This window comes from Saimiri boliviensis, chromosome 14, assembly GCF_048565385.1.
Source record: "Saimiri boliviensis isolate mSaiBol1 chromosome 14, mSaiBol1.pri, whole genome shotgun sequence".
Classification (NCBI taxonomy): domain Eukaryota; kingdom Metazoa; phylum Chordata; class Mammalia; order Primates; family Cebidae; genus Saimiri; species Saimiri boliviensis.
In genome coordinates this window covers 37,872,169-37,898,745 of record NC_133462.1, presented here as the reverse complement: position 1 = coordinate 37,898,745, position 26,577 = coordinate 37,872,169, and the positions used below count along the sequence as shown (strand labels likewise).

General features: G+C 47.2%; 1 protein-coding gene across 1 annotated transcript in view; it reads right to left on the bottom strand.

The window, feature by feature from the left end:
* MUC16 (mucin 16, cell surface associated) overlaps nt 1–26,577 on the bottom strand; it is a 93,477-nt gene that overhangs the window by 44,300 nt on the left and 22,600 nt on the right. Inside the window, exons 27-70 of the mRNA XM_010349602.3 lie at nt 25,894–26,018; nt 25,588–25,655; nt 24,484–24,656; nt 24,133–24,168; nt 23,813–23,878; nt 22,740–22,864; nt 22,471–22,538; nt 21,686–21,858; nt 21,329–21,364; nt 21,000–21,065; nt 20,276–20,400; nt 20,023–20,090; nt 19,249–19,421; nt 18,556–18,621; nt 17,371–17,495; nt 17,089–17,156; nt 16,319–16,491; nt 15,964–15,999; nt 15,645–15,710; nt 14,757–14,881; nt 14,458–14,525; nt 13,671–13,843; nt 13,305–13,340; nt 12,981–13,046; nt 11,675–11,799; nt 11,402–11,469; nt 10,479–10,651; nt 10,131–10,166; nt 9,801–9,866; nt 8,797–8,921; nt 8,496–8,563; nt 7,728–7,900; nt 7,355–7,390; nt 7,026–7,091; nt 6,187–6,311; nt 5,894–5,961; nt 4,981–5,153; nt 4,612–4,647; nt 4,281–4,346; nt 3,292–3,416; nt 2,998–3,065; nt 2,214–2,386; nt 1,846–1,881; nt 1,531–1,596 (exon numbers count right to left, since the gene is read on the bottom strand). Coding sequence (XP_010347904.3) covers nt 1,531–1,596; nt 1,846–1,881; nt 2,214–2,386; nt 2,998–3,065; nt 3,292–3,416; nt 4,281–4,346; nt 4,612–4,647; nt 4,981–5,153; nt 5,894–5,961; nt 6,187–6,311; nt 7,026–7,091; nt 7,355–7,390; nt 7,728–7,900; nt 8,496–8,563; nt 8,797–8,921; nt 9,801–9,866; nt 10,131–10,166; nt 10,479–10,651; nt 11,402–11,469; nt 11,675–11,799; nt 12,981–13,046; nt 13,305–13,340; nt 13,671–13,843; nt 14,458–14,525; nt 14,757–14,881; nt 15,645–15,710; nt 15,964–15,999; nt 16,319–16,491; nt 17,089–17,156; nt 17,371–17,495; nt 18,556–18,621; nt 19,249–19,421; nt 20,023–20,090; nt 20,276–20,400; nt 21,000–21,065; nt 21,329–21,364; nt 21,686–21,858; nt 22,471–22,538; nt 22,740–22,864; nt 23,813–23,878; nt 24,133–24,168; nt 24,484–24,656; nt 25,588–25,655; nt 25,894–26,018 — 4,176 coding nt within the window. The remainder of the gene's footprint in view (nt 1–1,530; nt 1,597–1,845; nt 1,882–2,213; nt 2,387–2,997; nt 3,066–3,291; nt 3,417–4,280; nt 4,347–4,611; nt 4,648–4,980; nt 5,154–5,893; nt 5,962–6,186; nt 6,312–7,025; nt 7,092–7,354; nt 7,391–7,727; nt 7,901–8,495; nt 8,564–8,796; nt 8,922–9,800; nt 9,867–10,130; nt 10,167–10,478; nt 10,652–11,401; nt 11,470–11,674; nt 11,800–12,980; nt 13,047–13,304; nt 13,341–13,670; nt 13,844–14,457; nt 14,526–14,756; nt 14,882–15,644; nt 15,711–15,963; nt 16,000–16,318; nt 16,492–17,088; nt 17,157–17,370; nt 17,496–18,555; nt 18,622–19,248; nt 19,422–20,022; nt 20,091–20,275; nt 20,401–20,999; nt 21,066–21,328; nt 21,365–21,685; nt 21,859–22,470; nt 22,539–22,739; nt 22,865–23,812; nt 23,879–24,132; nt 24,169–24,483; nt 24,657–25,587; nt 25,656–25,893; nt 26,019–26,577) is intronic.

Here is a 26,577-nt window from a genome sequence, read left to right as displayed (position 1 = left end):
CAGATGCCGAGCATAACCTTTGGTGCATCTTCAGTGTTGTTCCATAATATTAGATACTATTTATTACGTTTGTTATCACCACCATCATTATCATCACCAACACCGTGGCCATCACTTTCATTATTGCCATCACCATCACTATCTGGACCAAAACCATGATCATCATAATCCCTATCATTCCCACCACCAGCACCATCATCATCCACATCATCACCTGCACCATCACCACCATTGTTTCATCCTTACCATCATAACCATCACCACCACCACCACCACCATCTTCATCATCATCATCATCACCAACACCACCACCATCATCACCATCACCAACACATCATCACCATCACCACCACCACCACCACCGTCATCACCACCAGCACCACCAATATCATCACCATCATCACCACGATCATCATCATCACCACAATCATCATCACCACCACCATCATCAACATCACCACCACTATCATCATCATCATCAACGTGACTACCAACACCACCACCATCATCATCCACATCATCACCTTCATCATCACCACCATTGTTTCATCCTTACCATCATAACCATCAACACCACCACCATCATCATCACCACCAACACCACCATCATCATCATCACCATCTCCACCACCACCACCATCACCATCACCACCACCATCATCACCACCATCATCATCATCACCACCACTATCATCATCATCACCACCACCATCATCATCACCACCACCATCATCATCACCACCACTATCATCATCAACGTGACTACCAACACCACCACATGATCACCTGCATCATCACCACCATTGTTTCATCCTTACCATCATAACCATCACCACCACCACCATCATCATTATCATCACCATCACCATCACCACCACCACCACCATCATCATCATCACCACCAACACCACCATCATCACCACCATCATCATCACCACAACCATCACCACAACTATCATGATCCACATCACCACTAGTACCATGATCACCAACACCATGATCACATCATCCTTAACCTTCATAACCATGGCCACCACCACTATCGTTATCATCCTTATTGCCAACATTACCATCACGTTGTCAATCACCACCACAACCATCACCACCACCACCACCACTGTCACCCTTCCCATAATCACCACCACTATCATCATCATCATCATTACATTGTCATTACTGTCAAAACCACTACCATCATCAATATCATCTTCCTAATCACCATCATCATCACATTATGGTCATCAGCATCAGCATCATTACTGCAATCATCTCCAGCAACATCATCACCACCACTATCCCACATCATTCTCAAAATAAAATAAGCTCTTTGAGGGCAGAGATTTTTACCTCTTTTGTGTTCCCTGCCTTATTCCTAGGGCCTAGCAGAGTGTGGGTGCTCAAAAAAGTCTGTAGGGTGACTCATCATCAGTAGATTTGATATGATTTTTAATCTTTATTTGAGCGAAAAGGACAGAGATGTTGACACTCATCAAGCATATTCTACTAGAGGTACCATTGACTGGTACTTACCTGAAGGGCCAAGTATTGAGGCTGGAGTCCTAGACGTTCCCAGATCTACTGTGGGGGTCCCAGGAGCTGAGGAGAAGCCTCATTAATTAAAGCAGCAAATTCTCACGTGGCAGAAATGCCAGCAAATAGAAGTATTTTTACATGTGGAGCTTGAGATGAGTATCTTTCTGGAGCTGGGCCAGAAGGAAAGGAAATAACTGTGCCCTCTCAGACCCTTCCCTCATGAAGAAGATATAGGGGCATAGGGGAAGGGGGTCAGCTCCTGTCCTGCTTGTAGTAGTATTGGAGCCACTGGAAGGTTAGTAGAATACTCACTGCTGGTGGTAGGCACAGAGCTTCGATGGGTGAAACCTGCATAGAAGGGGAAGGAGGAGAATGGGTAAGGGTTAGAGGAGAGGTCGGAGGCCAAAAGGGGCCAGGGTTATCCCGGTGCAATTGAAGGAGTTTCAGGGAACATGGGCTTCGGGGATTCTCTATCAGCACCCTCTGATCATGGAAAAAGGTCCTGAGGATGCAGGTCTTCAGTGCAAGATGAAGAAGAAACCATGAAGTTCAGATCAATCGTCAAATGCCGACAACATGGCCAAGCCTTCAATGGCCAGGCAGGGAGTGTGACCTCAAGACAGAGAGGAGAGGCTGCTCAGCAAGGAGGAAGAGACTCCAACCATATCACAGCTGCTCACCATTGACAAAGAGCCTGTCATTGTCCAGGGTATAGGGGCCCAGCTCTGTGATGCCGTGGGTCAGCTGGCTTAGCTCCCAGTACAGCTGCTCTCTGTCCAGCCCAGGGCTTTTGGGGTCGGGGCGGTGGGTGCAGATGGTGTCCACTCCAGTGGCTTCCCCATCCTTCTTAGGCCTGGAGAAGGCAGATGAGGGGAATAACAATAAAGGAGGAGTCCCAAGATTGCTGGGTGAAAGACAGGGAGGGGCCAGAGGAAATGAGAGGCCTGATACACAGATGAGAAGCCACACTTAGATTCTGAGTGCACTGACTACTGTCCAGCTTGGGATGGTGAGCACAGTTGCAGATACAACAATTTTTCTAACATTGTAGTGTGGCTCTTGCATTCTCATGGCATGGGGACAGGAGAGCTTAGACTTGAGACAGGTGAAGAGCTGGAATTGGGAATTAAACAAATAAATGAGGCATGTTTGTCTTGAGAGAAATCCTAGTTAGAGGATTTAACACCTAAAGGCAAGGTAGGTGGGGAGAAAAGAGGGAATTCAGAGGGATGGCCAGGGTGGAAGTCTAATCCTGCTGACGGACCCTGAGGAATCTCTCAGTCGACTTGGGTGGGGCTGCAGGGGGTAGTGGTAATATCAGGAGACAGGTTAGTCTTGGAGCCACTGTTTCCTGAATTCCATCTTTGGTGAGAATAAACACAGAGAGGGCAGGAAAAAAGATGTCCAAACTCATAGAGACTGGGAACAATTGGGGCGGCCAGGCTGGCTATTCTAAGTTCTTACCTGAGTAAGATCAGTCTGCAGCCAGAGTACAGAGGGCCAATGCTGGTGCTCTTGAACAGGGGCCTGAGCTGTGGGGGAAGGAGAGGGAGGTAAATAGGATGGCTGAGAGGGTAGGGGCAGGGGACTAGTCATTGAGGCTGGCACCAGCGGGTGGGTGTGTCCTCAGTGGAGACAGCCTTGGGTCTCTGGGACTGAGGGGAGGTGGGTGAGATCTTGTTTCATGCCCTGTTATGACTGAGATAGGTGGGACGAGACAAGGTGAACTGTACAGAGGGAGACAGGCGGGGCTCTTACCAGGCCCTGAAGGACCCTCTCTGTGGTGTTGAACTTCCTGGAGCCAGGGGGCTGCATGTTCTCCTCATACCGGAGGTTGGTGATGGTGAAGTTGAGAGTGAACGGCACCAGGAGAGGGCTGGCACCTGTAGTGGGGAGTGGAAAATAATCTGTTCAAAAATAGGGAACATTATAAGTGTCCAAAAGACTTAGTTCCAAACATATGCAACAGGATTTTAAGAGAGAATAAAATAAAACGTTGCCATGCTTCCCTCAACTATAATGATAGACGTTTCAAACAGATCCTACTAAATAATAGTAGTTGGATGCTGAGCATAGGTCTTGGTGCATATTCAGTGTTCTGTAATACTAAGTATTATCTACTGCCTTTGTCCTCATCAGTATCACCAACACTGTTACCCTCACTATTATTGTCATCACCACCAGCATCAGCACCAAAAGCATAACCATCTTAATCCCTATCATCCCCACCATCATCATCATCACCATCACCAAAACAAGCATCATCTACATCATCACCACCGGCACTATAATCACCAACATCATTATCATGTCATCGTTAACATTATAACACCACCACCATCATTGTCAGCATCACCATCACTACTGTCAATCACTACCACAACCACCATCACCACACCAGTATCATTCTTCCTATAATCACCATCAACACCATCATCATCAGTACCATCTTCATAATTATCATCTTCATCACCATCATTATTATCATCATCTCCAGCAACCTCACCACCAACAATCCCATCCACTCACAATAAAATAAGCTCTCTGGAGACAGAGATTGTTACCTCTTTTGTGTTCCCTGCCTTATTCCCAGAACCCTGCAGAAACTAGGTGCTAAATAAAATTTATTGGTTGACTCATCCTCACTAGATTCACTAGGACATTTCATCTTTATTTGAGTGAAAATGGCAGAGATGTTGACATTCATCAGGTATGCTCTAAAGGAGATGTGATTGACTGGTACTTACCTGAGGGAACAGATATAGAAGCTGGAGTCCTGGATGTTCTGAGGTCCACTGTGGACATCCCAGGAGCTGAGAAGAGGACCTCATTAGTGAAAACAGCAAACCCTCTCATGGCAGAAATGCCAGCAGGTAGGAGAATTTATGGACCTTGCTGGGTGTGGGGCTTGAGCTGGGTTTCTCTCTGAAGAGACTTGGGCCAAAGGGGAAAGGGAATCACTTGTGCTCTCCTAGCTCCTTTGCTCATGAAGAGGCCATAGGGGAATAGGATAAGGGGTCAGCTCCTGCCAGGACTGGCGTAGGGTTGTGGCCACTGGAACATCAGTGGAATACTCACTGCTGGTGGTGGGCACAGAGCTCCGATGGGTGAAACCTGCATAGAGAGGGAGGGAGAAGAGTGGGTGAGGATTAAAGAAGAGGTAGGGGACCAATAAGGGGTCAGGGCTACCCTGATGCAACTGAAGAAGTTTCAGGGAACATGGGCTTTGGAGATTCTCTTTCAGAACCCTCAGATCAGGGAAGAAGGTCCTGAAGAGGAAGGTCGTCAGTGCAAAATGAAGAAGAAACCATGAAGTTCAGATCAATTGTCAAATGCAGACAATGTGGCTAAGCCTTCAATGGCCAGGCAGGGAGTGTGACCTCAAGACAGAGAGGAGAGGCTGCCCGGCAAGGAGGAAGAGACACCAATCACATCATAGCTGCTCACCATTGACAAAGAGGCTGTCCCTGTCCAGGGTGTAGGGGCCCAGCTCAGTGATGCCATGGGTCAGCTGGCTCAGCTCCCAGTATAGCTGCTCTCTGTCCAGCCCAGGGCTTTTGGGATCAGGCTGGTGGGTGCAGATGGCATCCACTCCAGTGGCTTCCCCATCCTTCTCAGGCCTGGAGAAGGCAGATGAGGGGAATAACAATCAATGTTTGTCTAGGGAGGACTCCCAAGATTGCTGGGTGAAGGACAGGAAGAGGCCAGAGGAAATGAGAGGCCTGGTACACAGATGAGAAGCCACACTTAGATTCTGAGTGCACTGACTACTGTCCAGCTTGGGATGGTGAGCACAGTTGCAGATACAACAATTTTTCTAACATTGTAGTGTGGCTCTTGCATTCTCATGGCATGGGGACAGGAGAGCTTAGACTTGAGACAGGTGAAGAGCTGGAATTGGGAATTAAACAAATGAATGAGGCATGTTTGTCTTGAGAGAAATCCTAGTTAGAGGATTTAACACCTAAAGGCAAGGTAGGTGGGGAGAAAAGAGGGAATTCAGAGGGATGGCCAGGGTGGAAGTCTAATCCTGCTGATGGACCCTGAGGAATCTCTCAATTGATTTGGGTGGGTGGCAGGGGGCTGCGGTAATACTGGGAGAAAGGTTAGTCTTGGAACCACTGTTTCTTGAGTTCCATCTTTGATAAGAATAACCACAGAGAGGGCAGGAAAAAAAAGTCCAAACTCATGGAGACTGCCCCAATTGTTCTACCTTGGTCATCCCTCTGAATTCCCTCCTTTCCCCTACCTGCCTTTCCACCAGTTGTTAAATTCTCTTCCCAAAATCTGGAACAATTTTGGGGCAGCCAGGAACAATGGAACAATTGGGGCAGCCAGGCTGGCTATTCTAAAGTCTCACCTGAGCAAGGTCAGTCTGCAGCCGGAGTACAGAATGCCAACACTGGTGCTCTTGAACAGGGGCCTGAGCTGTCGGGGAGGGAGAGGGAGGTGAGTAGGATGCCTGAGGGGGTAAGGGCAGGTCAGTAGTAATTGGGCTGGTGCCAGTAGGTGGGCCTGGCATCAGTGGATTAAGGCTCATGTCTCTGGGACTGAGGGGAGGTGGGTGAGATCTTGTTTTATGCCCTGTTATGAGTGAGATAGGTGGGACCAGACATGGTGTTCAGGGGAGAGCGAGACAGGCGGGGCTCTTACCAGGCCCCGAAGGACCCTCTCAGTTGTGTTGAACTTCCTGGAGCCAGAGGGCTGCATGTTCTCCTCATACCGCAGGTTGGTGATGGTGAAGTTGAGAGTGAACGGCACCAGGAGAGGGCTGGCAGCTAGTAGCCCAGTGGAGGTGGTAAAGAAACAGTGTGTTCAAAAGTAGAGAACATTATATGTTTCCAAAAGGAATATTTCTAAACATATGCAACAGGATTTAAAGAGAGAGTAAAATAAAAAGTTTCCACGTGTCCCTTGACTATAATGAGAGAAGTTTCTAACAGAGCCTACTAAATGGTAGTAGTATTTGGTATACCTTTTGGTGCATATACAGAGTTCTGTAATACTAAAGATTACCTTTGTTATCACCATTGTCATCATCAATATCACGAACACTGTGACCCTCACTATTATTATTGTCCTCACCACCAGCATCAGCACCACCCACATCTACACCAAAATTACGACCAAAAAAACACGGTCATAATGACCCCTCCATGGTCATCATTCCCTCCAACATCATCATCACCATCACCATCTTCATAATTATCATCCTTATCACCATCATCATCACTAGCCTATAACCTCATCACCAACAACCCCCATCACGCTCACAATAAAATAAGCTTTCTTGCAGTGAGATTTTTATCTCTTTTGTGTTCCCTGCCTTATCCCTAGAGCCCTACAGAAACTAGGCACTCAATTAAGGTTGTTAGATGACTCCTCATTAGTAGACTCACTAGGATTTTTAAATCTTTGTTTAAGCAAAAATGGCTGAGATGTCGACACTCATCAGGCATGCTCTAACAGAGATGTGACTGATTTGTACTTACCCGAGGGACCAGGTTGAGAAGCTGGAGTCTCAGATGTTCCCAGGTCCACTGAGGAGATCCCAGGAGCTGAGGAGAGGGCCTCATTAGTGAAAGCATCAAATACTCTCATGGCAGAAATGCCAGCAGATCAGAGTATGTATGGACCTTGCTGCATGTGGGGCTTGAGCTGGGTCTCTCTCTGAAGAGACTTGGGCCAGAAGGGAAAGAGAGTAACTCTTGCTGTCCTAGCTCCTTTGCTTATAGAGGACATAGGGGCAGGTGAGAAGGGTTCATCTCTTGCCCTGCATGGTGTAGGAACAGGAGCACTGGAACATCAGTGGAATACTCACTGCTGGTGCTGGGCACAGAGCTCCGCTGTGTGAAACCTGTGTAGAGAGGGAGGGAGGAGAGTGGGTAAGGATTAAGGGACTGGTGTGGAACTATATAGTGGTCAGAGTGCTCTGGTGCAATGGAAGGAATTTCCTAGAACACGAGTCATTGAAGATTCTCTATCAGCACCCTCAGATCTAGAAAGTGGATCCTGAGGATGAACTCAGTCCAAGATGAAAAAGAAACCATGAGGTTAAAGTTCCAACCTCAGCCATCACATACAGACAACATGGCCGAGTATTCAATAGCCAGGCAGGGAGCGTGACCTTAAGGCAGAGAGTAGATGCTGCTCAGCAAGGAGGAAGAGACTCCAGCCACACCAAAGCGACTCACCATTGACATAGAGACTGTTCCTGCCCAGGGTGTAGGGGCCCAGCTCAGTGATGCGCTTGGTCAGCTGGCTCAGCTCCCAGTATAACTGCTCTCTGTCCAGCCCAGAGTTTTTAGGGTCAGAGCGGTAGGTGCAGATGGCATCCACTCCGGTGGCTGCACCATTCTTCTCGGGCCTGGAGAGGGCAAGATTGGGGAAAGACAATACATGGATTGCCAAGGGAGGGGTCCTGAGATCCCAGGAGGCAAGACAGGAAGGGTCCAGAAGAAATGAGAAGCCTGATACAGAAGGGAGAAGCCACGCTTCCATTCTCTGAGTGCACTGACTCTCAGCCAGCCTGTGACTATGAGCAGAATCATGGATGCAAGGATTTTTATAAAATTGCAAAGTGGAAATGGCATTCTCGTAGCATGGGATCAGGAGGACTCATACTTGAGACAGGTGAAGAGCTGGGATTGGGGATGAAAACAAGTGGATGAGGCGTGCTTTTCTTGGGAGAAATTTTGGGAAGAGAACTTAACAACTGGTGGAAAGGCAGGTAGGGGAAAGGAGGGAATTCAGAGGGATGACCAAGGTAGAAGCCCAGTCCTGCTGATGGGCTCTGTACATTCTCTCAGATGAGGGGAGAGGTGGTAGGATCAGGAAGCATGTTGGTCTTGGAGCCACTGCCCGCCTAGATTCCACCTGTGCTGTGGACATCTCCAGGGAGTGCAGAAAGGAAGCATGTCAAACTTCTAAGAGCAGTCAGACTGGCTGTTCTCAGTTCTCACCTGAGCAAGGTCAGTCTGCAGCCAGAGTACAGAGGGCCAATACTGGTGTTCTTGAACAAGGGCCTGAGCTGTGGAGGAGAGAGGGGAGGAGAGTGGGAGGACTGAAGTCATAGAGGTATGGTAGAAGGGAGGAGGGCATGGCTGGCAACAGTTGGCGGGGCTGGCATCAGTGGTTGGGGCAGGCATATCTGAGGGCAGGATGAGGTAGGTGAGATCTTCCATGCCTTCCCACCTTCCACAGGTGAGGTGGACAGTGCTAAACAAGGTGAGTGGGGTAGAATGAGGTAGGTGGGGCTCATACCAGACCCTGAAGGATTCTGTCCGTGGTGTTAAACTTTCTAGAGCCAGGGTGATGCATGTTCTCCTCATACTGCAGGTTAGTGATGGTGAAGTTAATTGTGAATAGCACCAGGAGACGGCTGGAGGCTATAGTGAAGGTGGAAAATAAATGCTATGTTCAAAAGTGGACTAACATTGAAGAATTTGTGATAGAATTATTTCTAAATATATGGAACAGGATTTAAAATGATAAAAGGTTTTCATACCTCCCTTGACCATAATGATAGATAGTTTTCATAGAGCATGCTAAATAATAGGAGCTAGATGCTGAGCACAGCTCCTGGTGCATCTTCAGTATTCCATACCACTAGACATTATCTACTACCTTTGTCAACACCGTGATCATCAGCAACACTGTGACCATCACCATTATTATTGTCATCACCACCAACATCAGCACCAAAACCATGACTATCATAATCCCTATCATCCCCACCCCATCATCATCATAACACCACCACCATCACCATCATCGTCACCATCATCATCATCATTGTCAACATCATGATCACATTGTCAATTTCCACGAGAACCATCACATCACCACCACCACTATCATCCTTCCCATAATCACCACCACTATCATCATCATCAAAATCACTACCGCCACCATCATCATCATCACCAACATCATCAGCAACACCATCATTATTGCCATGTGCACCACCATCATCACCACTACCCCTATCATCATCATCATCATCATCATCATCATCATCACCATCATCTTCATCATCATCATCACCACAATGATATAACCTTCCTGACGTCAGAGATTTTTATTTCTTTTGTGTTCCCTGCCTTATCCCTAGGGCCCTGAAGAAACCAGGTGCTCAGTAAAATTCATTGGTTGACTTTTTATCACTAGATTCACTAGGACTTTTTATCTTTATTTGAGTTAAAATGGCAGAGATGTTGACACTCCTCAGGTATGCTGTAATAGAGATGCCACTGAATAGTGCTCACCCGTGGGTCCAGACAGGGAGGCTGGAGTTCTAGAGGTTCTCAGGTGCACTGTGGAGGTCTCAGGAGCTGAGGAGAAGGTTTGCTGTATGAGTGAAAGTAGTAAACACTCTCATGGCAGAAATACCAGCTGGTAGGAATATTTACGGGCCTTGCTGCATGTGGGGCTTGAGTGGGATCTCCATCTGGAGCTGGGCCAGATGGAAAAGGGAATAACTCGTGCTCTCTCCATTCCTTCCCTCATGAAGAGGATATAGGGGCACAGAAGGAGAGGGAAGCTCCTGCCCCGTGTGGCATAGGATCAGGAGTACTGGGACATCCATTAATACTCACTTCTGGTGGTCATCACAGAACTCTGATGGGTGAAACCTGCATTGAGATGAAGGGAGAAGAGCGGGTAAGTGTTAAGAGAATGGTGGAGTACCCTGGTGCAATGGAAGGAGTTTCCCAGAACACAGGCCATTGAAGATTCTCTATCAGCACCCTCAGATTTAGAAAACAGGTCCTGAGGGTAAACTCAGTTTGAGATGAAGAAGAAACCATGAAGTTTTGACCTTATCCACCACATACAGACAACATGGCTGAGCCTTCAGTAGCAAGGCAGGGAGTGTGACCTCAGGCCAGAGAGTGGAGGCTGCCCAGTAAGGAGAAAGAGACTCCAGCCACATCCAAGTTGCTCACCATTGACGTAGAGACGGCTCTTGTCCAGGGTGTAGGGGCCCAGCTCAGTAATACTCTGGGTCAGCTGGCTCAGCTCCCAGTATAGCCGCTCTCTGTCCAGCTCAGGGTTTTTTGGGTCAGGACGATGAGTGCAGACAGCATCTACTCTGGTAGCTGCCCCATCCTTCTCAGGCCTGGGGAGGGCAGATGAAGCAAATAACAATTTAAAAATTGCCTCAGAAGTTCTGAGGAGTTCCGAGATTTCTTGGGGCCAGACAGGAAGGGGCCAGAGGGAATGAGAAGCATGGGAAAGAGGTAAGAAGTCACATTTAGATTCTCTGAATGTCCTGGCTGCCAGCCAGCCCAGGACTGTGAGCCGTGGCACAGATGCAAGAACTTTCATAAAATTGCAAGGTGAAGCCTGCATTCTCATGGCATGGAGACAAGAAAAAAGCTCACTTTTGTCAGCTACCAGTATCCCATCCCTGACTACATAACATACCTCCCTTTACCTATCCTAAATAAACCCCAGCTCAAATCAAAATGATGCTTATGACTATATGTGGTACTCAGACATGAGACGGATGAAGAGCTGGAATTGGGGATGAAAGCAAATGGATGAGGCATGTTTGTCTTAAGAGAAATCCTGAGTACAGAATTTAACAACTGGTGGAAAGGGAGGTGAGTGGAAAGGAGGGAATTCAGAGGGAGGCCCAAGGTTGAAACCCAATTCTGCTGATGGTCTCTACAGAATCTCTCACTTGATTGTGAGTGGTGCTGATGGTATCAGGAGACAGATTAGTTTTGAGGCCATTGCCTCCTGAATTCTATCTGTTATGAGGACATTCACAAGGATGGCAAGAAAAAAAAAAAAAAAAAACAGTCCAAACTCTTTGAAACTGGGAACAACTGGGGTAGCCAGGTTGCCTCTTATAAAGTCTCACCTGAGTAAGGCCAGTCTGCAGCCAGAGTACAGAGGGCCGACACTGGTGTTCTTGAACAAGGGCCTGAGCTGTGGAAGAGGAAGAGGGAGGTGACTAGGAGGGCTGGGGACATAGTGGTGGGGCACAAGTGTGGCAGGTGCAGCTGGCACCAGTGGGCAGGGCTTGTGCCTCTGGGGGAGGTGGATGAGATTCTCTTCCATATCCCTGGCATGGGTGACATTGTTGGGACCAGGGAAGGTGGGCAGGGCAGAGTAAGGTGGGCAGGGCTCTCACCAGACCCTGAAGGACCCTCTCCGTGGTGTTAAACTTCCTGGAGCCAGGGCGATGCATGTCTTCCTCATACTGCAGATTAGTGATGGTAAAATTGAGGGTAAATGGCAGCAGTAGGGGGCCAGTGGCTGTGGCAAAAGGTGAGAAATAAACCCTATTGTATTTGTTTGTATTTTTAATCTGTTGCATATGATTAAAAATAAATCTACTGCAAACTCTTCAAGGTTCTCTACTTTTGCAATAGACTTGAAGAGTTTGCAATAGATTTATTTTTAATCATATGCAACAGAATTTAAAATGAATGGCAAAATAGAAGTTTTCTGTGCCCTTCTTGTTAGAAATTATTTTTCAAGGCATATTAAATAATACTGGTTAGATTCTGAGCCCAGCTTTTGGTGCATATTCAGTGCTGAAAAATATCAGATAATACCTGTTACCTCTGTAATCACCATTATCTTCATCACCATCATCATCACCATTATTGTCACCATCAGCACCACCACCACCACCACCATGATAATCCCCATCAACACTACCACAAACATCATCATCACCATTGTCATATCATCATCACCAACATAATCACCATCACTGTCATCTGAATAATCATCATGATCACTGTCATCATAATCACCATTGCCATCATTATTGTCATCCTCAGTAACACCACCATCACCAGTGTCCTAATCTGCATGAACACCACCACAAACATCATCACTACAATCACATCATCATTACCATCATAACCAGCAACACTGCTGTCATCATCCAAACAGCCATCATCATCTTTACCATCATCATCACCATTGCTATCATCATCACCACTCCAACATCATCACCAAAACCAACACAACCATCATCATCATAATTGTTACTATCATTATTGCCAACATACCCATAACTATTGCCAATTGTAATCCCCACCCCCACCCCCATCATCCCACCATCACCACGACCATCATTTTTCCCATGATTACCACCAACATAACCATCATCATCACAACCATCACATTATCCTTACCATCATCACCACTGCCACCACCACCACAACCACCCCCATCATCATCATCACAATGATATAAGCTCACTAAGGGCAGTGCTTTTTCTTTTTTTCTTTTTCTTTTTTTTTTTTTTTTTTTTGTTCCCTGATGTATATCTAGGTCCTGATACAGAGGCAGTGCTCGATGAAGTTGGTTGGTTGGCTTATTGTTACTAGATTTACTGTGAATTTCCATCTTTGAGTGAATAATGGCAGAGGTGTTTACACTTACCAACCATGCTGTAACAGAGGTGCCATTGCGGTACTTACCTGCGGCACCAGGGAGAGATGATGGAGTCCTAGAGGTTTCCAGCTGTACTGTAAAGGTCCCAGGAGCTGAGGAGAAGCCCTCATTAGTGAAAGGAGCAAGCACTCTCATGGAAGTAAAGGCAGCAGGAAGGACTATTCATGGGGACTTTTGCATGTAGGGATTCAGCTGGGACTCTGGTTAGCTGAGGCAGTGGGGAAGGGAATAATTTGTGCCCTCTATGTTCTTTCCCTTATGAAAAGGACATAAGGGCTTATGAATAGGGGCTAGCTCCTGCTAAACTTGGTGTAGGATTGGAACCACTGAAACATCAGTAGAATACTCACTGCTGGTGGTAGGCACAGAGCTCCGATGGGTGAATCCTGCATAGAGAGGAAGGGAGGAGGGTCGATAAGAGTCAAGGGAGAGGTGGGGGAATCCAACAAAAGTCAAGGTTACCCAGGTGGAATGAAAGGGGTTTCATGAAACAGGGGCCTTTGGAGATTCTCTGTCAGGACCTATGTATAAGAGAAGAAGGTACTAAGGATGAAATCAGTTCAAGATAAAGAAGAAATCATGACATTCTGACATCAGTCACCACATACAGACATGTCCCAGCCTTCAATGTCCAGGCAGCGCATGGGACCTCAAGCCAGAAAGTAGAGGCTACCCAGCCAGGAGAAAAAGACTCTAATCACATCACAGCTGCTCACCATTGACATAGAGACTCTTCCTGTCCAGGGTGTAGGGGCCCAGCTCAGTGATGCTGTGGGTCAACTGGTTCAGCTCCCAGTACAGCTGCTCTCTGTCTAGCCCAGGGCTTTTGGGGTCAGGGTGATAGTGGCAGACGGTATCTACTCTCGTGGCTGCTCCATCCTTTTCAGGCCTGGGGAGAGGCAGTGAGGAGAATGGCAATAAACGAATTGCTTAAGGAGAAGTTCTGAGATGGCAGAATGAAGGATAAGAAGGACAGAGGAAATAAAAAGTCTAATACAGAGGTGAGAAGGAACAGTTAGGTTCTCTGAGTGCACTGGCTGACCTGGGACAGCAAGCATAATTGTGGACATAATCGTTTTCCTAAAATGTCAGGGTGGATCATGCATTCTCACAGCAAGGAAACAGGAGAGCTCAGACTTGAGATTGGTGAAGAGCTGGAATTGGGTATGAAAGCAGGTGTTTGAGGCATGTTTGTCTTGAGAGAAATCCTGGTTACAGAATTTAACACCTAAAGTCAAGGGACATGGGGGGAAAACCAGGAATTTGAAGGGATGGCCACAGTACATGTCCAGTCCTGCTGATGGACTCTGGAATCTCTAAGTCAGTTTGGAAGTGGGGGCAGGGGCATGGCTAGTACCAGGAGACAGGTTGGTACTGGAGCCACTGTTTCCTGAATTCCATCTTTGGTAAGAATAACCACAAAGGGGACAGGAAAAAAGAAGTCCAAACTCATTGAGACTACAAACAATTGGGGCAGCCAGGCTGGAAATTCAGAGATCTCACCTGAGCAAGGTCAGTCTGCAGCCAGAGTACAGAGGGCCAACACTGGTGCTCTTGAACAAGGGCTTGAGCTGTGGGGGAGGCAGAGGGAGGTGAGTGGTAGGGTTGAGAAAGTAGCGGCAGGGCAGAGGTGAGGTAGGTGGGGCTGGCTCCAGTTGGTAGAGCTGACGTCAGTAGGCTGGGTGGGGCTTTTATCTCTGGGGGTGAGGGGAGGTGGGTGAGATCTTCCCTGGCCATGTAGGTGACATATAGGTGATATAGGTAAGGTGGGTAGGGCAGAGTGAGATAGGTGGGGCTCTCACCAGACCCTGCAGAACCCTTTCTGTGGTGTTGAACTTCCTGGAGCCAGGGTGTCCCATGTCCTCCTCATACTGCAGGTTAGTGATGGTGAAGTTGAGTGTGAATGGCAGGAAGAGAGGGCTGGCGGCTATAGTGAAGGTGGGAAATAAATGCTCTGTTTAAAAGTGGAGAACATTTAAGAGTTTGCAATAGACTTATTTCTAAACATATGCCACAGGATTTAAAGTGAGTGATAAAATATAAGGTTTTCATACTTCCTTTGGCTATTATGATAGATGTTTTCGATAGAGCACACTAAATAATTGTAGTTTGATGCTAAACATAGACTGTGGTGTTCCAGCATGCCAGATCCCATCTATTGCCATTGTTAACACCACCTTCATTTTCAACATCACTGTGATTGTCTCCATGAGTATTATTACTGTCATCATCACCACCATCAGCGCCAACCCCACCACCAGCCCCGTCATCATCACCATCTTCATTAACATGAGTGCCAACATCACCATCATTTTTGTCAATCACCACCACAATTATTACTATCCTTACATAACTATTACCGTCATAACCACCATCCCCAGCACTGTCATCATAATTATCATCACCACTACCATCAACTTTATCATGATCATTTTCATTATCACCACCATCACCTACATCACCATCATCACAGGAATATAAGCTATCTTAAGCAGAAAACTGCTATCTATTTCTATGTTCCCTGCTGTATCTCTAGGGTCTGGCACACAGTAGGAGCTCAATAAAGTTTGCAGGTAGACTCCTCATCACTACATTTACTATGACTTTTATCTTTATTTAAGTGCGTGATGGCAGAAATGTTTACACTCATCAGGGATGCTCTAATGGAGGTGCTGTTGGCTGATAGTTACCTGTAGGTTTAGGGAGGGAAGATGGGATCCCAGAGGTTCCCAGGTGCACTGTGGAGGTCCCAGGAGCTAAGGAAAAGCCCTCATTAGTGAAAGCAGCAAGCATTCTCATGGCAGAAATGCCAGTAGGTAGGACTATTATGAGGCTTGCTGCAGGAGGGTCTTGAACTGTGTTTCTTTTTGGGCATAGGGGAGAGGGAATCACTTGTGCTCTCCCAGCACCTTCTCTCATGAAGAGGACATAATTGTTTATAGGGAGGGCTCAGCTCCTACCCTACTTGGAGTAGAATTGGGGGTACTGGAGCATCAGTTGAATACTCACTGATGGTGGTTGGTATGGAGATCCAATGAGTAAAACCTGCAGAGAGAGGGAAGGAGGATAGTGGGTAAGGGTTAAGGAGAGGTGGGGGACCAAACAGGAATTAGGGCTACCCTGGTGGAATAGGAGTTTCATGGAACAGGAGCCATTAGAGGTTCTCTATCAGCACATTCACTTCAGAGACCAGGGTCTGGAGAATGAACTCAGACCAAGATACAGAAAAAAAAACAATGAAGTTCTGACATCAATCATCACATGGCAGAAGCTTCAACGTCCAGTCAGGAAGTATGACCTCAAGCCAGAGAGGAAGGGCTGCCCAGCAAGGAGGAAGAGACTCAACCACATCAAAGCTGCTCACCATTGACATACAGACTGTCCCTGTCCAGGGTGTAGGGGCCCAGCTCAGTGATGTCATGGGTCAACCGGCTCAGCTCCCAGTACAGCTGTTCTCTATCCAGTCCAGGGCTTTGGGGGTCAAGGTGGTAGGTACATATGGCGTCCACTCCAGTGGCTGCCTTGTCCTTCTCTGGCCTGGGGAGGTTAGGTGCAAGGATGGGAGATGACAATGAAAGAATTGCCCAGGAAGGGGTCCTGAGATTCCTGAGGGAAGGACAGGGAGGGTACAGAGGAAATGAGAAGCCTGGGAGATAGGTGAGAAACCATAATTAATTTCTCTAAATGCACTGACTCCCAGCCAGTCTTGGACTGGGAGCATAGTCATGGACATAAGAATATTTATGAAATTGCAAGGTGAAACCTGCAGTTTGACACCATGAAGACGGGAGAGCTCAGACTTTAGACAAGTGAAGAGCTAGAGTCAGAGATAAAAGCAAGTGGAAAAGCCACCTTTCTCTTGAGGGAAATCTTGGGAACAGAATTTTAAAACTTAAGGAAAGGGATATGGGTAATGGATGTTATTGAGAAGGATGAGTGGAGTAGGAAACCAATCTTGATGATGGATTCTGCAGAATCTGTCACTTGAGTGGGGAAATGCTAGGATCAAGAGACACACTACTTCTGAAACCACTTTCTGAGGACACTCACAGATAGGACAAGAAGGATGCTGAAAAAACTCCTGGGGCCTGGGAACACTTGAGGAAGCCCTGATGGGTTATTCTAAGATCTCACCTGAGCAAGGTCAGTCTGCAGTTGGAGTACAGAGGGCCAATACTGGTATTCTTGAACAAGGGCCTGAGCTGTGGAGGGAGAGGGAGTGGGAGGTGACTGGGAGGGCTGATGAGGAGGGGCAGGGCAGAAATGAGGCAGGTGGGGATGATAGCAGTGGGTAGGGCTGGTGTCTCTGGGTTGAAGGTGATTCATGTGGGATCTTCATCTATATCCCTGGTATGGATGATGCATGTAGAATCTGATAAGGCGGATCAGGCAGAGTTAGATGGGTTGGACTCTCACCAGACCCTGTAGGACCCTCTCCGTGGTGTTGAACTTCCTGGAGCCAGGACGTCGCATGTCCTCCTCATACTGCAAGTTGGTGATGGTGAAGTTGAGGTTGAATGGCATCAGGAGAGGTTCAGGCACTGGAGTGGGGGTTAGAAACAAACACTATGTTCAGAAGTTATGGGTTTGCAGTAGAATTATTTTTAAATATACACAGCATTAAACGGATGGACAAAATGATTTTCCATGCCTCCCTTGCCTATAATGATAGAACTTAAAAATAACATAGTATATCACATCAGTTGGATGCTGAGCCTAGCTTTCATTGTATGTTCATTGCTCGATAATATCATACGTTACCTCTTACATTTGTTACCATCATCATAATCACCATAATTGTCACCTACAGCATCATTATTGTTATCATCATTGCCACCACCACCACAGTGATAATCCCCATCATCATCACCATCATCATCATCTCTGCCACCACCACCACCATGATAATCCCCATCATCACCACCATCATCACCACCATTACTGCCGCCACCACCAACATAATAATCCCCATCATCACCACCATATCATCATCATCATCATGACTGTCGTCATCATACTACCACCACCACTACCATGATAATCTCCATCATCATCACTACCACTGTCAGCACCATGATAATCCCCATCATCGCCACCATCATTACTGTCATCATCACTGCCACCACCACCACCACGATAATCTCCAGCATCACCACCAGCACCAGCACCACCATCATCATCATCACCCACACCATCACTGTTGTCACCACCACTGCCATGACCACCACCATGATAATTCCAACAATACCACCAGTACTATCCCACACACAACACATCATCGTTACCATCATAACCTCCACCATTGTCATCATCCTCTCTACCCTCATCACCATCATCATCAAAACCACCACCACTATCATCATCACCGCCTGCCAGTCAATATCACAAGAATACAAGCTCTCTGACAGTAGAGATTTTCATGTTTTGTATACCTGCTGTATCCCCAGGGCCTGGCATAGAGGAGGTGCTCAATAACGTTTGTGGGTGGACTCATCATTACTAGATTTACTATGATTTTTACTTTTATTTGTGTAAATAATAGCAGAAATGTTTCTGCTAATCAGTCATGCTCTAACAGAGGTGCCTTTGACTGGTACTTACCTGTGGGTCTAGGTAGGGAGGATGGAGTTCCAGAGGTTCCCAAATGCACTGCTGAGGTCCCAGGAGCTGAGGAAGAGACCTCATCAATGAAAGCAGCAAGTGCTCTCCTGACAGAAATGCCAGCAGGTAAGACTATTTATGGGCCTTGCTGCATGTGAAGCTGGAGCTGGGTCTCTCCTTGGGGTACAAGGTAAAGGGAATAACTTGTGCCCACCTAGCCTTTTTGCTCATAAAGAGAATATAAGGGCATATAAACTGGGTTCAGTTCCTGCCCTGCTTAATGCAGGATTGTGGACACTGGAATGTCAGTTGAATACTCACTGCTGGTGATGGATACAGAGTTCCAATGGGTGAAACTTGCAGAAAGAGAGAGAGGAAGAATAGTGAATAAGAGTCAAAGGAGAGGTGGGTGACGTGACCAAATAAGGGTCAGGGTACCCTGGTGTAATGGAAGGAGTTTCGTAGAACAAAGACCATTGGAGATTCTCTATCACCACCCTCACATCAGGGAAGAAGGCCCTGAAGATATAGTCAGTGCAAGACGAAGAAGAAACTGAAGTTTAGATGTCAGCAATCACAAAAAGACAACATGGCAGTGCCTAAAATAGTCAGGCAGGAAGTTTGACCTCAAGCCAGAGAGTAGAGGCTGCTCATGAAGAAGGAAAAGCCTCCAACCACATCACAGGCACTCACCGTTGACATAGAGACTGTCCCTGTCCAGGAGGTAGGGGCCCAGCTCAGTGATGCCATGGGTCAGTTTGCTCAGCTCCCAGTACAGCTGCTCTCTGTCCAGTCCACGGTTTTTGGGGTCAAGGTAGTAAGTGCAGATGGCATCCACGCTGGTGGCTGCTCCATGTTTCTCAGGCCTGAGGAGGATAGGTGAGGGGAGTGACAATATACGGATTGCCTAGGAAGGGGTCCTGAGGTTCCCGAGGAAAGGACAGGCAGGGGCCAGAGGAAATGGTACAGAGGTGAGAAGCTACATGTAGACTCTGTGAGTGCATCAACTCCCAGCCAGCCTGGATCTGTGAGCAGAGTCATGGACACAAAAATATCTGTAACATTATAAAGCAGATCCTCCATTCTTGGGGCATGAGGACAGGAGAGCTCAGACTTGAGACAGGTGAAGAGCTGGAATTGGGGATCAAAGCAAGTGGATGAGGCATGTTTGTGTTTGAGAGAAATGCTAGTTGTAGAGCTTATTACCTGCAGGAAAGGGAGGTGGTGGGAAAGGAGGCAATTTAGAGGGATGACCAGGGTAAGGGCCCTATCCTGCTGATGAGCTGTGTAGCATCACAGTTGAGTGGAGAAATGTTACTATCAGGAGACACCTTGGTCCTGGAGCCACTGCCTCCTGGATTCCACCTGTGCTGAGGGGACCCCCCCGGGAGGCAAGAAGGAAGTTGTCCAAACTTCTTGGGACTGGGAGCAACTGGGGATGGTAGGCTGGCTCCTCAAAGGTCTCACCTTAGCGAGATCAGTCTGCAGCCAGAGTACAGAGGGCCGATGCTGGTGCTCTTGAACAAGGGCTTGAGCTGCAGAGGAGCAGGGACGGTGAGTGGGAGAATTGAAGTGCAGGGTCAGGGCAGACATAAGGTAGGAGGGGCTCACATCAGTAGGCCAGGCTTGTATGTCTGAGACCCAAGGGTGGTGGGTGAGTACTTCCATGGCCCTGGCAGAGGTAATGTAGGTGGGACTGGCAAAATGGTAGGGCTCTCACCAGACCCTGCAGGACTGTCTCCGTGGTGTTGAACTTCCTGGAACCAGGGTGACGCATGTCTGCTTCATACTGCAGGTTGGTGATGGTGAAGTTGAGGGTGAATGGCACCAGGAGAGGGCCAGGGGCTGCAGTGGGATTGGGAAGTAAACACCATGTTCAAAAGTAGAAAAAATATTATATTGAAATAGACTTATTTTTAAACATATGTAGCATTTAAAGTGAGTGACAAAATAAGTATTCTCTATATCTCTCTTGCCTATATTGATAGAATTTTGTTAAAAGCACACAATAGTAGGTAAACACTAAGCATAGATGTCGGTGCATATTCAGTGCTCAATATTGCCAAAAATTATCTATTCCCTTTATTCCTACTGTCATCATCACCACCATCGTCCTCATCACCAGCATTATTCTTGTCCTTCTCATTACCACCACTATCATCAACACCACCATTATCATCATCATCATCACCACCACCACTGTCATCATCGTCATTATCACTACCACCCACTTAATCATCACCATCACAGAAATAAAAGTTCTCTGAAGGCAGAGATTTCATGTCTTTTCTGTTCCCTGCTATATCCTTGGGCATTAAAGTTTGTGAGTTGACTCACCATCACTAGATTGACCGTGACTTTCCATCTTTATTTGAGTCAATAATGGCCGAGATGTTGGCATGCTCAGGCATGGTCTAACAGAGGTGCCATTGATGGGTGCTTACCTGTGTGGCCAGGGAGGAAGGCTGGAGTCCCAGAGGTTCCCAGGTACACTGCAGAGGTCCCAGGAACTGAGAAGAAACCCTTATTACTGAAAGCAGCAAACCCTCTCGTGGTGGAAATGCCAGCAAGCAAAACTATGATGGGCCCTGCTGCATTTGGGGTTTGAGCTGAGCCTCTCCATGGAGCTGGGGCATAGGGGAAAGGGAATAACCTGTGCCTTTCAAGCATTTTCCCTCATGAAGAGGACATAAGGGCTTAAGAGGTAAGGTCAGCTCCTGCCTTGCTTGGTGTGGGATTGGGAGCACTGGAACATCAGTAAAAATATACTCACTGCTGGTGGTTAACACAGAGCTCCGATGGGTGAAGCCTGCAGAGAGAGGGAGGGAGGAGAGTGGGTGAGGGTTGAAGAGATCACCAAATAGTGATCAGGGTTACCCTAGTGTAATGAGGAAAGTTTCATGAAGACTGGTCATTGAAATTCTTCACCAGCACCCTCACAAGGGGGAAGAAGGCCTTGAGGGTGAAATCCATGTTAGACGAAGATGAAACCATGAAGTTTAAAACTCAATCATCATATATAGAGCACATAATTAAATTTTCAATGGCCAGACAGGTCATGTGACCTCAGGACAGAGAATAGTCTGCCCAGCTAGGAGGAAGAGCCTCTAATCACATCACGGCTGCTCACCATTGACATAGAGACTGTCCCTGTCCAAGGTGTAGGGGCCCAGCTCTGTGATGCTCTTGGTCAGCTGGCTCAGCTCCCAGTATAGCTGCTCTTTGTCCAGTCCAGGGCCAGTGGAATCAAGGCGGTGGGTGCAGATGGCATCCACTCCAGTGGCTGCCCCATCCATTTCAGGTCTAGGGAGGGTAAGAGTGGGAAATAGCAATAAATAGATTGCCTAGGGAGAGGTCCTGAACTTACTAGATGAAGGACCGGAAGGGGCCAGAGGAATTGAGAAGCCTGGAACAGAAGTAAGAAGAGCCACACTTTGATCCTCTGAGTGCTTTGACTCCCTGCCAGCCTGCGACTGTGAGCAGAGTCATGGATGCAAGGATGTTCAGGACATTGCACGGTGGAACTTGCATTCTCACAGCACGTGGAAAGAAGAGTTTAGACCCGAGATAGGGGAAGAACAGGAATTAGGGGTGAAAGCAAGTGGATGCGGCATGTCTGTTTGGAAAGGAATTCTGGGGACAGAGTTTAACTGGAGGAAAGGGAGGTAGAGGGAATTTAAAGGGGTGGTGAGGGCAAGGGCTCAATCCTGCTGATGGACTCTGCAGAATTTGTCAGTTGATGGGGGAGGTGGTAGAATCAGGAGACAAGTTGGTTCTGGAGCCAACTTGTGAATTGTGCCTCCTGAATTCCATCTGTGCTGAGGCCATCCCTTGGTAGGGCAGGAAGGAAGCTGACCAAACTCCTTGGGCCTGGGAACAACTGGGGAACCCGGACTGGCTCTTCTAAAGTCTCACCTGAGCAGGGTCAGTCTGCAACCAGAGTACAGAGGGCCGACACTGGTGTTCTTAAACAAGGGCTTGAGCTGTGGAAGAAGGGGAGGGAGGTGAGTGGGTGGGTGAGGTGTAGGGATGGGGCAGGTGCAGACATGCGGTGGGAGGGGCTGGCGTCATTAGACAGGGTTTGCCTCTCTGGGGCCAAGGAATGGTGGGTGAGATCTGTGAGACCTTCCATGGCCCTGGCATGGGTGATACAAGTGGGACTAGTAAGGTGGTGGGGCTCTCACCAGACCCTGTAGCACCCTATCTGTGGTGTTGAACTTCCTGGAGCCAGGGTGTTGCATGTTTTCCTCATAATGCAGGTTGGTGATGGTAAAGTTGAGAGTGAATGGTATCAGGAGAGGGCCAGGGGCTGTAAAGGGGTTGGAAAATAAACACTGTGTTCCAAAGTAGAGAAATAGTTAAGAGTTTGCAATAGACTGATTATTAAGCATATGAAATAGCATTCAATGTGAATGAAAAATAAAAGATTTTCATGCCTCTATTGACTACAATGGTAGAAATTTTTCATAAAGAAGCATATTATATCATTGTAATTACATGGTGAACATACCTCTTGGTGCAGATTCAGTGCTCAATAATGTCAGATGTTATTTTTTACCTCTGTTATTGCCACCTTCACTATCAACATAACCATAGTTGTCACCATGGCTATCATCACTTGCATCACTATCAACATCAGCACCACCACTACCATCATCCTCATCACCATCACTACCATGGTGATCATAATCAGCATCATCACTGCCACCATAACCATATTATCATTACCAGGATAACCACCACCACAATCATCATGATCATCTTTATCCTCATTGTCAACATCACCATTATCACTGGCAACCACCATCACCATCATCACCACCACCACAATCATCTCAAACATTGCCACTATCACCACAATCATCCCAACGTCACCACCATCACATCATCATTACTGTTATAACCAGCACCACCATTATCACCATCATCTTCATCACCATCTCCATAATCATCATCACTATCACCAACATCAGCAGCAGCATCACCATCTTTATAGTCATCTCCATCACCACCTCCATCATCATCACCGCCACCCTTATTCTCATCATCACAAGAATATAAGCTCTCTGAAGGAAGATATTTTTTTTATCTCTTTTGTATTCCCTGCCATATTCCATAGACCTAGCACAGAGTAGGTAGGTACTCAATAAAGTGTGTTGGCTGCATCAGCAACACTATGATTTTTCATCTTAATTCACATGAAAATGACAGAGCTGTAGACACTCGCCATTGACTGGTATCATTGGCTGGTGCTCACCTGTGTGGCTGGGGAGGGAGGATGGAATCCCAGAGGTTTCCAGGTGAACTGTGGAGGTTCCAGGAGCTGAGAAGAAGTTCTCATCATTGAAAGCAGCAAGTACCCTCATGGCAGAAATGCCAGCAGGTAAGACTATTATGGAACTTGATGCATATGGGGCTTGACCTATATCAGTCTGTAGCTGGGGCAGAAGGGAGGATGAATAACTTCTGCCTTCCCAGATTCTTCTCTTAAGAAGAGGAGTTACGGATTTATAAGGAGAAGGGTCAGCTCCTACTCTGCTTTGTGTAGGATCGGGGCACAAGTAGTTGAATACTCACTACTGGTTGTGGGCACAGAGCTCTGATGGGTGAAACCTGCAGAGACAGGGGGAGTAAACTGGGTAAGGTTAAGGTAGAGGTGGATAACCAATTAGGGGTCAGGCTACCTTGGTGAAATGGAACAGGGGCTATTGGAGGTTTCTATCAGGACCCTCACATCAGGGAAGAAAGACCTGAGGGTAAACCCAGTCTCCAACATAAAGAAGAAACTATGAAGTTCTGATGTCAACTATCAAATATAGACAACATGGTCAAGCCTTCAATGGCCAGGCAGTGAGTGTGACCTCAAGCCAGAGAGTAGAGGTTGTCCACCAGAGAGGAAGAGCTTCCAACCACATCACAGCTGCTCACCATTGACATAGAGACTGTCCCTGTCCAGGGCATAGGGGCCCAGCTCAGTGATGCTGTGGGTCAGCTGGCTCAGCTCCCAGTACAGCTGCTCTCTGTCCAGCCCAGGGCTTTTGGGGTCAGTGTGGTAGAAGCAGGTAGCATCCACTTCAGTGGCTGCCCCATCCTTCTCAGGCCTGGGGAAAGGAAGTGCGGGGAATGACAATGAAAAGATTACCTAGAACAGGTCATGAGATTGCTGATGGAAGGACAGCAAAGGACAAGAGAAAACGAGAAACCTGGGAAAGAGGTGAGAAGCCACACACTTAGATTCTCTGAGTGCCCACACTACTGGGTTGCTTGGTACTGAGCAGTCATGGATACAATGATTCTCAGGCTGGGTGTGGTGGCTCACACCTATAATCTTAGTACTTTGGGAGGCCAAGGTGGGCGGATCACCTGAGGTCAGGAATTTGAGACCAGCATGGCCAACATGGTGAAACCCCGTCTCTACTGAAAATCAAAAAATTAGCTGGTAGTGGTGGCATGCACCTGTAATCCCAGCTACTTGGGAGGCTGACGCAGAAGAATCGCTGGAATCTGGGAGGTAGAGGCTGCAGTGAGCCGAGATCGTGCCACTGCACACCAGCCTGGACGACAGAGCAAGATTCCATCTCCCCCCACCCTCCAAAAAATTAATAAATAAAACAATTCTCATAAAAGTGCAAGGGTGAAACTTGCATTATCATGGCATGGGGAAAAGAGCCCAGACTTGAAACCAGTGAAGACCTTGAAATGGGGATGAAAGCACATGGATGAGGCATAATGGTCTTGAGAGAAATCCTGGGAACAGAATTTAACACCTAAAGGAAAGGGACAGGCAGTGAAAAGAGGGATTCAGAGGGATGATCAGTGTATGAGCTCAATCCTGATGATGGATCATGCAGATTTTCTCGGTTGAGGTAGGATGTGGGATGTTACTATCAGGAGATACACTGGTCCTGCAGCCAGTGACTCCTGAATCTCTCTATCGGTGAGGGTACGCCTAGGAATTGTATAAAGGAAGTGGTGCAAAGTCTTTTGGAGTGAGAACAATTGGAGCAGCCAGGCTGGCTATTCTAGTCTCACCTAAGAGAGTTCAGTCTGCAGCCAGAGTACAGAGGGCCGACACTGGTGTTCTTGAAAATGGGACCAAGCTGTAGAGGAGGGAGAGAGATGTGAGAAAGAGGGCTAAGGTCCCTGTGTGGGGGGCAGAATTGAGGTGGGTGAGGCAGGCACCAGGCACCAGTGGGCATGGCTGGGCTCAGTGGGTGAGGCTTGCATCTCTGGGATGAGGGCAAGGTGGGTGTGGTCTTCTTCCATCGCCCTGGCATGGATGTTGTACAGGGGCTGGGCATCTGGGGCAGGGCAGAGTGAAGAGGGCAGGACACTAACCAGACCCTGCAGGACTCTCTCTGTGGTTTTGAACTTCCTGGAGCCAGGACGATGCATGTCCTCCTCATACCACAGGTTGGTGATGGTGAAGTTCAGGGTGAATGGCACCAGGAGAGGAACAGCTGCTGTAGTGGGAGTGGGAAATAAATACTATGTTCAAAGCAGAGAAAATAGGAGTTTGCAGTAGACTTGTCTTTAAACATAGGCAACATTTAAATTGAATGACTAAATAAATATTTACCTTGCGCCCCTTGCCTATAATGACTATTTTATAAAGGATATTTTATAATAGTAGTTAGATGCTGAGCATTGCTCTTGGTGCATATTCAGTGCTTAATGTTGTCTGATGTTATCTGTTATCTTTTTATTGCCATCATCATTGTTGCTGTCATTGTCACCATCACCATTATTATCATCACCACCATAATCCCAAGCATAACCACCACAAATAGCAGCAGCAGCACACTCAACACATCACCATCATCCTCATAACCATCACCACCATCATCATCACCACGTGAACACAAGCTCACTGAGGGCACAGATGTTTTTATTGGTTTTGTTTTCCTTGCTGCACCCTTTGTGGCTGGCACAAAGTAGGTGGCCAATAATTTTTTTTAGTCCACCCACTATCACCAGATTCACTATGATTTCTATCTTTACTTGAATGAAAAGGGCAGAGTT